Source organism: Myxocyprinus asiaticus, chromosome 24, assembly GCF_019703515.2.
Source record: "Myxocyprinus asiaticus isolate MX2 ecotype Aquarium Trade chromosome 24, UBuf_Myxa_2, whole genome shotgun sequence".
Taxonomy (NCBI): Eukaryota; Metazoa; Chordata; class Actinopteri; order Cypriniformes; family Catostomidae; genus Myxocyprinus; species Myxocyprinus asiaticus.
The window spans coordinates 15,787,956-15,801,561 of NC_059367.1; the positions used below are offsets into that span (position 1 = coordinate 15,787,956).

A 13,606-nucleotide genomic window follows, 5' to 3' on the forward strand; every position below is an offset into this window, starting at 1 on the left:
GGAATTTATTTTCTGAACTATTTTTACGTTCCCTTGCAATACTTTTGCATTTCCTTGTAATACGTTTTACATTCCCTCACATTAGTTTTGCATTCCATCACAAAAGTTTGTATTTCCTCTCAAATAAGTTTTGCTTTCCCTTGCAATAAATTAACCATGGTTTTACTACAGTAACCATAGTTGAACTATGGTATTTATTGTAAAAGCATACTAATCACAAAATATACCATGGTTCACTATAGTAATCATATGATTTAGTAAAACTATAACCACAAAATTTTCTATGATTTTAGTACAGTATTCATATTTAATCATGATATTCATAGTAAAGCCATCCTGTAATAATATAGGAAATCAACAACAACAAAACTATGGTAACAAAAATTATAATCATTCTGCCAAAAAACTAAAATATCGTTACTACAGTTTTACAAGTAACACCATGGTTAATTTCTGGTACAAGTATGGTTTTTAAAACCATGGTTTTCGACAAAGAATAAAAACATCCCCTTACAAAAAAAGTGACTATGGTTTCACTATAGTAAACCTGCTGTAACCATGTAACCATTTGTGTTGTATGACATATGTACAACAAATTATCATGGTGTTACTATAGTAAAACTAACCAGTTTTTTTATTATTGTTTTTATTACCATAGTTGTGGTTATCCTGTATTAATAAATATTATGTTTTACCATAAATATCATGGTTAAAATATAATAACAATAGTAATAATATAGTAATAAAACCCATAGTAAATGTTGTGGTTAGAATCTTACTTCAAATAATCCCTGTCCTCTAAGGGGCTCCATATTTAACAATGCAAATTGTCTAACACATTCTGTATAAGACAATATATAAAAAATAAATAAATGACAAAAAAATATATAGATTAAATATTGAACCTCAACCGACCAGTTGACAATTGTGACCCATCCCTAAAACTAATGCAATGGCCATTGTCATGTTTTCTCTTTCAGAACTCTCTAGAAACTGTCAAAATGGAGATGGCGTATTTCAAGAACAACTTTTGGGTAAGTCTGACAGATTTCTTTGGTAATGGGAGCTTATGTTCCAGATGTTCAGTAAGAGTAAATGCTTAACGAGTCTTTATACATACAGTTGCCTTTTAAGCAGTTTGGAATTCCTAAACTGAATGTTTCAGTCAGTTCAGGGATAGTATGAAGGAGAAACAGAGGGAAAAATAGAGAGAGAGAGAGAGAGAAGTAGAGAATCAAACTGAATGGGGCAGTCCAGGGCTTTGTCAGTATTCCCATGAGGACAGCTATGCTCTGCACTTTCTGCACACCTGGCAGGGCTATTTCAGGTGTGTCCTACTTTAATACATAGCTTGCCCCCTTTCATACAGAGAGAAAGGGAGAAAAGAGAGGAAAAGCAAGCCAGAACATTGAGGAACTACTGCTACTGATAGCAAGTCACATTCCAACACCTCAGAAGTCTTGCTTCGACCAGATTAAGAGCACCAAATTGGCAACAGAACTGAGGTCACTGGGTTAACTGTGTGACACTGAATGATCCATAAATGATTTTGTGGCTATAAATGTTGTTGTTGACTTGCTTATACTAATCTTAGCACCCCTTTTTTCATCTGTAGTCTTGGCCGGGGGTCTCTTTTTTTTTTATTTTTTTTTATTTTATTTTTTTTTTTTCAAATTCCCCCTGCTCTGTTCTCCTGTTTGGTTTCAGTCTTTGGTCTGCTGACCCAGCCCAGCCTGGTCATTTGATCGTCTGGCTATCTGTCACTGGACTCTGTGATGACAAAATGACAAGAAATGCCAAATGTTATCTTTCTTATGTGTGTCTTTGTGTGTGCATATAATGTGTGATTTGAATATGTGTTCAAATCACATGTGTGTTCTCCATTGGTTCCTCCAGCACTGAATAAAACACCTGTATAAAATAACTGAGATGACACATTTGGGTAATTACTGAAGATACGTGATTAATTAAGTCTCAGAGAGGGAACTGGCAGTCACAGTGATTAAGCACATTCCTAATTTAGCACATATGTCTCCTTCCTCAAGGCTGTCTTCAGTCAGGAAAGTGGGGTGTTCAGGCCTTCAGATGCTATGAACAGAGAACTCATTTAGCAGCCTAGTCAGTCCATTTAGTTCCACTCTAACTTTTCTGTTTCAAATATGTGGGTTATATAAGGTCTCTCAGGCTTCAAAAGAACTTCTGGAAAATGTGTTTAATGTGTGACCTTAGCCATTGCATTTTTACTTAAAAGCATAGTTCACCTAAGAATGAAAATTCTTTCATTATTTGCTTACCCTCTTACTTACCTAAGAACTGCTTCCATTTCTTCAGGCACGTTCACTCACATGCTTGTGGTATTTTTAAAAAAAACATGGCGGCTTCCAAATTCATGTTTGAGGTATGTCTCTGAGTATGAGTAATATACAGTATGTTGTAGAACAAAATGCCCAAGAACCAAGTAATGTTTACCACAGACTTTATTTTGCTTATAAATGGAAAAACACAGTTATAAAAACCTATTAGAAATTCTTGAGGTAACCCATGGTGAATTAGCCTTCTGGATTCACCTACAAATTGGTATCACGGATGAACAGCATGTCATTGATATAACTGCCTTACTGTCCAGTCATCTGAGTTAATCAAGACTTGTGTAGATAAGGGTAAAAAGGGAGAAGGAGATGTGCTTAAGGTCAGTCAATGATTTCCTTCTTTCTCACCTAAGAGCTTATACAGTTATTTATCAGAGGTGACAGGACTGGCTCAGGTGTGTGTGTGTGTGTGTGTGTGTGTGTGTGTGTGTGTGTGTGTGTTTAAATATAATGCACAGTTAGCGGTTACAGTCACTTACACGGCAGCATCTTGGTAGGGAATGCTGGGAAACTTAAAAATGATGAAATATTACACAATATTATAAACATCCTCTTTTAAGATTTTGAATATACAAATGATAATATTAATAATGATGAAAAAGAGGGTGAAGATTTCGATGATGGAATACAATGATGGTACCATACTGGGCAAAAATTGTCTAACAGCTTAAAGAAACAGTTCAACCAAAAATTAAAAATGTTGTCATTATTTAATTACCCTAATGTCGCTCCAAACCTGTATTACTTTCTTCTGTGGAACACAAAAGGAGAAAATTAAAAAAACGATTTTTTGCCATAATGACTCCGGTGTGTCAAGCTCCAAAAAGGACAAAAAACTAATAAAACAAAAAACCCACAGTGAAAGCAATCAATATGACTCATGCACTATATTCCAAGTCTTCTGAAGACATTCAGTAATTTTGTGTAATGAACAGAATATTTTTAGATGTTATTTACTCTCAAATGAAATAAATGATAAAGCACTGAAATCAGATAGTCTGGGTACATCGATAACCTAAAACCTCATCAGTCCTTGCGACATGACGTCATGACATCTGGTCACGACATGCAATGAAAATCAATGAGGTTTGATGTTATTGATGTTGCCGCCATATTTGATTTCAGTTAATCGATTTGGTGAATCAGGTGCAAAAAAAATTTTAGACAGCTAATAAATGATGCTATCAGTGGGCACAATTCATTCTTTGTGAATTTTTTCCTCTGTGTTATTTATAACATGGTCTCCCCAGCATATCCAGGACTTTGTTTACAGTTTAGCCAGCCAATCAGCATCACATAGCCCCGCCCCCTCTGAGAGCCTCAGGACACAGTGAACTCATGGACCTGCACTGACACTAGTATGTGAAAAAATCTTTTGAGGGATCGCAGTGAAGATGGTCTTCTGTCTGTTTGTGCGTGTGCGTGTGCGTGTGTGTGTGTGTGTGTGTGTGTGTGTGTGTGATAGGACTCACATGATTGCCTCATTACCCTGAGCATCATGGCACTGGAATGTCCTGCAATCACCCAATTACATCTTCCATGAGACATGCCTATTTCATCAAGCTCCATATTAGCCCCACTTACATGCTGCTAAAATCATCATCCCTGCTTGTGTGTTTGTAACAGCGGGAAAGTAAAATCAAGTGAGACTGTTTAGTTTTGCAGACTAACACAGGTTGTTTTTGTGAGGTGGTTTTCAGAAGCTACTGTGGGAAGTTCAGCCTCCTGTTCAACCTGAGGGGTGCTCACTGGCTTTCTGCAGAGATGCCCATTGACAAGGCATAATGTGGGAGAGTTTACAGTAGAAAAGTTGACATGCTGCATTTTTTGCTATTTCATAGCTTTTAATGTCCTGTGTGGATTCTTATTTCAGTGTAGTTACAGTTTTCAGTGTCGTAAGTATTTAGATCATTAGTTCTGTATAGCAGTACCGCCGCTCTCTAAATGCATATACACAGCGTAGTGAGTAGGGCACCAACCCCGTCGTGGAACACTCGCTGTGTCTGAAACCACCCCCTATCCACTATATAGTGCACTATTTCGGGTGTCTGCCATTTTGTAGGAGTGTCTGAATTCTGAGTGAGCCACTCATTCCCTACATTTGTGCACTCTTACCCACTGTGCACTCTAATTTCGAGTGTACATTTGATGTACACTCAACAATGGTTAATTTCCCACAATCCACCACGGGGAAGACGTACGAGCTGGGAGTTTACTGCATCCTTCACTCCTGCAGTGTTTTATTTCATGCTAAATGTAGTAAATTACTTGTTGACAAATCATTACTTGATTAAAATAACACAATAACATATAAAGAGACAAAACACAGATACATTTTAAAATGTACTCTTTATTTGATAAAATGTGTTTACTCTTTATATTAATCTTTCAATAAATTACACATGAATTAAAATTAAACCCAGTAATGTAACAATAGGAACGCCACCCATTGTAAAGAAGTAAAAGTTAAAAAAATTCATTAGAAATTTACTTGAGTGAGAGTAAAAAGTACCCACTTTTAAACCTACTCTAAAAGTAATTTTTATTTTTTTTATTTTTCAAAAAGTTACTCAAGTAAATGTAATGGAGTAAATGTAGCACTTTACTACCCACCTCTGCTTGTTATGACACTCTTTGAGGAATATTTCAGGATCTGCGTATCCTATTACGTCGTGTGTGGGCTTGTTTTATTCGGAGCTATCTGCTGTAAGTTGTGACATGCCACTTTTATATCATGTTTCTTTTTTATATCAAGTTATAAACCAAAATATGATGATGATTCTATTTTCTCTGTTTATTATACATGTGCATTTCACATGCAAATACTCACTGTAGCTTGGTCTCTGAGTGAAAAAAATGTGCTCGCTGTATTCTACTAATCAAGACCTTTCCAAAGATATATATGATACATGGCTATGTGATCTTTTGATCTTTTTACTGGTTTTAAATATGATTGTTGTTATAGCAAATTGCAAAAAATACCATAATATTTATATATTTTTTGTGATCAGCACACCCTGTTGGCCCGGTACTGTGCCGCTTCAAGTGTAAGAGGTTAACACACATCTCTCTTAATACAATTCTAGATTTTTTATTTTTTTTATTTGACATTTTCACTAAGACACTATTTTGGATATCAATTAAGCGTTTTCCTTATGTTACAGTTGGCTGGTCCCCAAAACGTAAGTGATTTTAGGTTTAACTATCCTTGTGGGAACATTTGGTCCCTATAATGTTTGCAAAACCTGACCCACACACACTCTAATGCCTGTCACCTAAAGAAACGAGCTGTCGTGTCTCCCACTCTCTCACAGTTACCAGGGGAACCCTGTCGCTTTAGCAACCACTATCTTGGTGGGAGACACGTTAATACTGAGTGTATTAGGTCAGCGCTGGAGTTCCTCTTTCAACACCTGCAGCACTGCTTAATGCCATCGCTGCCATTCCCTCTCTTGTTCTGTTTCTCTCATTTTCTGTCTGTCATGTTCTTCTCAAACACAAAGCTGCCTCTGTGCTGGCATTGCGTTAGATAAGGCGACTGGCAGATACTGCTGTATACATTGCAAATTAACTTAGGGAATGGAGCCATGGAAAGACAGACACACTTTGGCTGTTGGCAGATGGAAATCATTGCATTTGCTTTCAGCACCAAATTCAGACTGAAGTGTCAAGGGAATAGACTGTCAGTTTATGCCTGCCAAATACTTGTTTACCATCACATGCGAATAAAAAGAGAGAGTGGCAGAAGAGGATGAGAGAAGGAGTGAGGCGGCATTAAAGGGATAGTTCACATGAAAATGAAAATTCTGTTATCATTTATTCACCCTCACACCTAGTGGAACACAAAAGGAAATGTTAGGCAGAATGATAGACTTCACCCAAAAATACAAATTCTCTCATCATTTTCTTTCACTGCATTTTTTTCCATACAATGAAAGTTGTTACTGAGGCCTAACATGTCCTTTTATGTTCCACGGAAGAAAGAATATCATACAGGTTTGGAGCAACGTGAAAGTAATGAAATTATTACAGAATTTTCCTTTTTGGCTGAACTAACACTTTAAAGGGGTACTGTTGTATGTGCTGTGTGTGGGCGGAGTAAAGAGAATCATTGAAGTTCAGCTTTCCAAAGGGGTCAGGTTTCGACTTGCTTACTGGCAACATAGCAAACATTAGCTGATGTTTTTTTTTTTTTGTTTGTTTTTTTTTTTCTTTTTTCATTTTAACACTGAAATTACATGTTGGTTGCTGCCATTGAATAACTGGTGACGTCCTTTTTGTGCTTTTTGCAACCCTAATTCTTTAAACATCACCTTACTGTTATTATTTACTGCGTAATGGAATGAAACTGAACACTAGAAGGGTCCATGGGTAATTGATACCCAGTTTGAATCTGTAAATCATACTGTAAATATACAGTATGTATATTTTTGTCACTGACAGTGGAATTTCCATTCTGTCACTCAGCATCACACTCTCAACTAACAAATAGGTTTGGAAAAACTATAACATAAAAACATCTTAACTTTGAAAATAAAAACATAATGATAATGTTAACATTACAAATTATCAACCCACATAAAGAAAAGAATGGTCATCTAATCTAGAAGTGTAATTTTACATAAGAATACATTTAAATGTAATTTTCTTTTTGACAAAAAAGGTAAAAATATCTATTCCTTTTTCTCTATTCCTCCAATTCAGTGAGGGAAAAATTTGTTCTGCTAATGTTGTGAATTTGCACACAGGAGCCAGTGCAGGGCCGGATTTGGCCCATGAGCCACCAGGTGACTAGCCCTGTCTTAAAAGAACTGTTCACCAAAAAATGAAAATTCTTTTATCATTTACTCGCCCTCATGCCATCCCAGATGGGTATGACTTTCTTTTTTCTGCAGAACTGAAACAAAATTTTTTAGAAGAATATCTCTGCTCTGTAGGTACAAAGAATGCAAGTGAATGGTGAACAAAACTTTAATCATGATCGTGCCTAGAGAGTGCAATAGTAAGATGTACATTGATAAAGGAGAAACACCCAAAACCCATTGGATCGCTTCAGAAGACATGGATTAAACCACTGGAGTCTTATGGATTACTTTTATGCTGCATTAATGTGGTTTTTGGAGCTTCAAAGTTTTGGTCACCATTCACTTGCATATATGGAACTGCAGAGCTGTGATTTTCTTCTAAAAATCTTTGTTTGTTTAGCAAAAGAAAGAAAATCATACACATCTGGGATGGCATGAGGGTTAATGATGTAATAATAAATAAAATGGTGATTAAAATTCTGTAATAAATTACTTATCTGTATGATGTCCTTTTATGTTCCATGGAAGAAAGAATATGCTAGGCCTCAGTCACCACTTTCATTGTGTGGAAAAAGAAGCAATGAATGTAAATGATGTGAGAAGTTTTATTTTTAGGTGAACTATCTCTAAGTGTTCTGACCAGACACCTATTTGGTGCCTACTGTAGCACACAAACAACAATAAGCAATTCAACCCACCTTCCAAAGCCTTTGTGCTATTTTGATATTAACACTTACTATTTGTTCCCATGTATGATTCATTTTAACACACACAATATACCTTATGTTGGTGTTTTTGTTTGTTCACAGGGAGAAAAGAGTGCCGGCTTCGATGTTCTCTACCACAACATGAAGCATGGACAGATTGCCACCAAAGAGCTTGCTGAGTTTGTGCGTGAGAGGTGAGTTGTTGTTTTTCGTGGGAGTTGTCTTGGTGATAGGGAGGAGGGGTGATACGGTGTGACTGGTGTTGACAGGAATATGACATGGAATTTGGTTTCTGCATCTCACTTCTTGTGTTTTACACTGTAACCCAGAAGTAGTTTTATTTTTTAAATATGTTACGATACACAAAGAGTGGAATGTTCTTATAGTAACATGTTTTGATACTATGATAATGTTTACTGTACTTAACATATCTTTAAGGTATTGTACTGTACTGTATCTTATGTGTTATTTGGTTTCAAATCAAATCAAATCACTTTTATTGTCACACAGCCATATACACAAGTGCAATGATGTTTGAAATTCTTGGATGCAGTTCCGATCAACATAGCAGTCGTGACAGTGATGAGACATATACCAATATACAATAACATCAAATTAACACAACACAATTTAAACATCTGTTATACACATAATTACACACAACACAATATACAAATAATAACATACACTGTACAGTGTACAATACACAAAATATATATACACATTATTCAATAATAATAAAAAATATATATAGAATGTACAGTAGGTTGTATTGTACTGTACTGACATTCAGGCTGTCTGTTGATAGTAAGCTGTTAAGAGAGAATATAATATGATAATAATATAATTTATGACAGTCCAGTGTGAGATATAAGAGTAAGAGTAATAAAGTGCAGTGCTGATGTATTTGATCGTGGGAGACCAAGAGTTCAAAAGTCTGATTGCTTGGGGGAAGAAGCTATCATGAAGTCGGCTGGTGCGGGTCATGATGCTGCGATACCGCCTGCCTGATGGTAGCAGTGAGAACAGCCCATGGCTTGGGTGGCTGGAGTCTCTGATCCTCCGAGCTTTTTTCACACACCGCCTGGTATATATGTCCTGGAGGGAGGGAAGCTCACCTCCGATGATGTGTCTGGCAGTTCGCACCACCCTTTGCAGTGCTTTGCAGTTGTGGGCTGTGCTATTGCCGTACCAGGCAGAGATGCAGCCAGTCAGGATGCTGTCTACAGTGCAGGTGTAGAACCGTGTGAGGATGTGGCGGATCATTCCAACCTTCCTCAGCCGTCTCAGGAAGAAGAGGCACTGATGAGCCTTCTTCACAACGACTTCAGTGTGGATGGACCATGTGAGTTCCTCAGTGATGTGGACACCCAGGAACTTGAAGCTGCTGACTCTCTCCACTGGTGCTCCATTGATGGTGATGGGGCTGTGTTCTCTGTCTTTTCTTCTGAAGTCCACCACAAGCTCATTTGTCTTACTGACGTTGAGGGAGAGGTGGTGCTCCTGACACCAGTGTGTCAGAGTGTGCACCTCCTCTCTTTAGGCTGTTTCATCATTGTCAGTGATCAGACCTACCACCGTCGTGTCATCAGCAAACTTAATGATGGCATTGGAGCTATGTGTTGCCACACAGTCATGTGTGTACAAGGAATACAAGAGCGGGCTGAGAATACAGCCCTGTGGGGCTCCAGTGTTGAGGGTCAGTGATGAGGAGATGTTGCTGCCTATTCTAACCACCTGGCATCTGCTTGACAGGAAGTCCAGGATCCAGCTGCACAGCGAGCTGTTTAAGCCCAAAGCCCGGAGTTTCTCATCAAGCTTGGAGGGCACTGTGGTGTTGAATGCTGAGCTGTAGTCTACAAACAACATTCTCACATAAGTCTTCCTTTTTTCCATGTGGGAGAGAGCAGTGTGTATTGTAGATGCAATGGCATCATCAGTGGAGCTGTTGTTGCGGTAAGCAAACTGCAGTGGGTCTAGTGAGAGAGTCAGCACAGAGCAGATGTAATCTCTGATTAGTCTCTCAAAGCATTTGCTGATGATGGGGGTCAGAGCAACAGGATGCCAGTCATTTAAGCAAGTGATTTTTGATTGCTTTGGAACAGGCACAATGGTGGATGTTTTGAAGCATGTGGGGACTACAGACAAAGAGAGGGAAAGGTTGAAAATGTCCGTAAAAACACCAGCCAGCTGGTTCGCGCACGCTCTGATGACACGGCCCGGAATGCCGTTTGGACCCGCGGCTTTGCGGATATTCACTCGTCGGAAGGATCGGGTTACATCCGCTACAGAGACGGAGAGTGAACTAACCTCTGTAGCTTCGGCCGTGAGAGCTCTCTCCATGAAGGCGGTGTTATTTCCCTCAAAACGAGCATAAAAAGTATTTAGCTCATCCGGGAGAGAAGCAGCAGTGTTCATGGCAGAGTTTTTATTCCCTTCAAAGTCCGTGATGTTGTTAATTCCCTGCCACATGCTTCTAGAGTTGGTGGTGTTAACTGTCCTTCAATCTTGTTCCTGTACTGGCATTTTGCTGTTCTGATAGTTTTTCGGAGGGCATAACTGGCTTGTTTAAGCTCCTCCGCATTCCCGGAATTAAAAGCAGAGGTCCGCACATTAAGTGCCGCGCGAACATCGCTATTAATCCATGGCTTCTAGTTCGGATAGATCCGTATTGTTCTGGTCGGAACGACGTCCTCTACGCACTTTCTGATGAAACACATTACGCTATCAGTGTAAAGCTCAATGTCGTTATCAGAGGCGGACCGGAACATCTCCCAGTCCGTGTGATCAAAACAGTCTTGTAACGTAGAATCTGATTGGTCTGACCAGCACTGGATCGTTCTGAGGGTGGGTGCTTCCTGTTTCTGCTTCTGCCTGTAAGCGGGCAAAAGCAGAATGGAAGAGTGGTCCGATTTGCCAAATGGTGGGCGGGGGAGGGATTTGTAGCCATCCCGGAAGGGAGAGTAGCAGTGGTCCAAAACTCGGTCCCCTCGTGTGTTGAAACTAATGTGTTGGTGGCATTTTGGTGCGACTGATTTGAAACTGGCTTTATTAATGTCCCCGGTCACAATGAACGCGGCCTCGGGGTGCGCGGTTTCCTCTTTGCTTATAATCCCATACAGTTCCTTGAGTGCCCGGTCTGTGTCAGCTTGTGGCGGGATGTACACAGCAGTGATAATGACCGCTGTGAATTCCCTGGGTAGCCAGAATGGTTGACACAGAAGCATGAGAAATTCCAGATCAGGAGAGCAGAAAGACTTGATAGAATGTACGTTCCTCTGATCACACCAGGATTTGTTGATCATAAAACATACACCACCACCTCTGCTTTTACCTGAGAGGTCTTTCGCTCTGTCCGCTAGGTGCACGGAGAACCCCGCGGGTTCAATGGCTGAGTCTGGAATCTCCGCAGACATCCAAGTTTCCATAAGGCAGATAATGCAGCAGTCCCTCGTCTCTCGTTGGAAAGAGATCCGCGCTTTCAGCTCGCAGAGCTTGTTATCCAGAGACTGAACATTTGCCAGTAGAATACTGGGTAGCGGGGGTCGATTTGTGCGGCTGAGAATCCTGGCTCTTTTTCCCCTTTTCCTCCTGCATTTTTGCGTCCGGGCTGCCCAGACAAAGGGCTCCGCTTGCGTGTTTGTAAACAGCAGGTCGGCATTGAGTAATTTGAAGTCCGGTTTACGGTGTGTAATTGTTGAACCAATGTCCAAAAGCCAATGTCTGTCATAGACAATAAGGCAGACAACATCCAAGACAAAAAAACATAAGAATTGTAAACAAAACAAACAAAACACTAACATGTTGTGTCGGAGCTCGCAGTGCAGCAGCCATATTTGGCGCCATCTTGAGTCCAAAAAAAGTTTTCTGCATCTTGTTGTGTTTTGTAACACTAAAGCAGGAGTGGAACTTTTTGGTTATTTTGCATGAAGAGAGAAATGTTCACATGGATGATGTGTTTATAATATTTTTATGATGTCATGTCAGGTCAGGTCATGTTACATCACGTTATGCTATGCTACGTTAAGCTATGGCAGGTTACATTGCGGTACGTTGTGTTACTTTACATTGCTAGCTTCGTTTCATTGTTATATTGCGTTGCGTTATCTTACGTTGGGTTGTGTTACTCTATGTTGACTTATGTTACGTTGTGTTATGCTACGTTGTGTTACGCTACTTTGTTGCATTGCATTACATTGTTGCATTGCATTCTTACGTTGTGTTGTTACACTACGTTGTGTTACACTACGTTGTTGCATTGTGCTATGTTGTTGCTTTGCGTTACGTTGTTGCACTGCTTTGCTTTGCATTACACATCGTTGTTATGCTGCGTTGTTACCTTATGCTGCGTATTGTCACATAATATTATGTTCTGTTGCGTTTGGTAACATTTCATTGCATTACGCTGCGTTACAGAACGTTGGCCCCATTTCCACCTGGTATTAAGATGCATTTCAGGTAATCCGGTCACATGTGGTCAGCCCTAAATACAGATCTAAATGGGGTCTAAAACATTTTGTGATTGGATCGCAGAAACCACATACTAATGTGTTCAAAAATGTCCACATCGCATTTGAGGTGTAAACGCTAATCCATCCTTCATGCGTCTTGGCAGCAGTGAAGTGCCACCCCTCACCTGTTAATCAACCGCTACGCTACAACGAGAGTTTAAATTTAGCAGATTATGAGCGGATTTAAAAGGACATAACCGTCCGCTCTGAAAATTTAAAAATCGGATACATACACAATCACGAGAGCTTCACGGATCTCCTTTAGTGTGTCTGATATCAAAACAGAAGAGAAGCATGAACACCTGAAGCTCCTTTAATACATATAATCCACTAAAATAATGGATAATTCTGCTTGACATGTTGCGTCTGTGCTTAGAGTAAATTTCAACCGCTTCTAGGAGAAACGGCGCACCTTTTTTTCACGCTTACTTTGTCTTTTCTTTCTTTGTTGTGATTTAATATCATGCAGTAACACACTGACATAGTGATCGATGTATGTCGTCATGAAACAACAGAGACCCTCCCCTCCAAATCTGAACACAAGTGGTCACAGGAAACACATTTAAGTGACCAGGTGTAAACAGCGATGTGTCTCACCTGAACATATGTGATCGAATCACCCGAAACGCATCTTAATACTGTAACATTGGGTTAGTGGAGAGGAAGAGAGGAGATGCAGGAGTAATCTTTCAGACATTTAATTGTAGACGCAGGAGTGGAACATCGATCATACAAGGAGAAATCACTGGAGTGGAACAAACTATAATGCTAAACATCACTAAACCAACTAAATAACACTTTAACTACACAACGTAACAATACAAGAACTGACAAGGAAAGAATAAAACTGGAGGGTATTTATACACTCATGTGGTGATGAGGAAATGGAGGACAGGTGAGGAAGATTGGGAACAGATGGTAGTGATGAGGGCAGTGCATTATGGGAAGTGTAGTCCAGGGGAAACTAAGGATGACACAAAAACTATTTCAAAATAAGAGTCCACAGAAAAGAAAGGTGAATAACTGTGACATAGCCTAGGAGGTGGCCACAGAGCAGGGACTGGGTCAGAAGGCCTGAGAGGTGGCCACAGAGCAGGGACTGGATCAGGAGGCCTAGGAGGTGGCCACAGAGTAAGGACTTGAGGTCTCGATGGCAGAGCTGGAGATGGGTCCGGAGACGGAGCCACAGGAGGATGGAGGATTTGGGTCTCAAG

The 13,606-nt window shown here is 39.6% G+C and overlaps 1 protein-coding gene across 5 annotated transcripts in view; it reads left to right on the plus strand.

Moving 5' to 3' along the window:
- LOC127414486 (F-BAR domain only protein 1-like) overlaps window positions 1–13,606 on the plus strand; it is a 74,626-nt gene that overhangs the window by 29,219 nt on the left and 31,801 nt on the right. For all 5 annotated transcript variants that reach the window (XM_051652528.1, XM_051652530.1, XM_051652529.1 and 2 more), the window contains 2 exons: window positions 981–1,034; window positions 7,984–8,075. In XM_051652528.1, coding sequence (XP_051508488.1) covers window positions 981–1,034; window positions 7,984–8,075 — 146 coding nt within the window. The remainder of the gene's footprint in view (window positions 1–980; window positions 1,035–7,983; window positions 8,076–13,606) is intronic.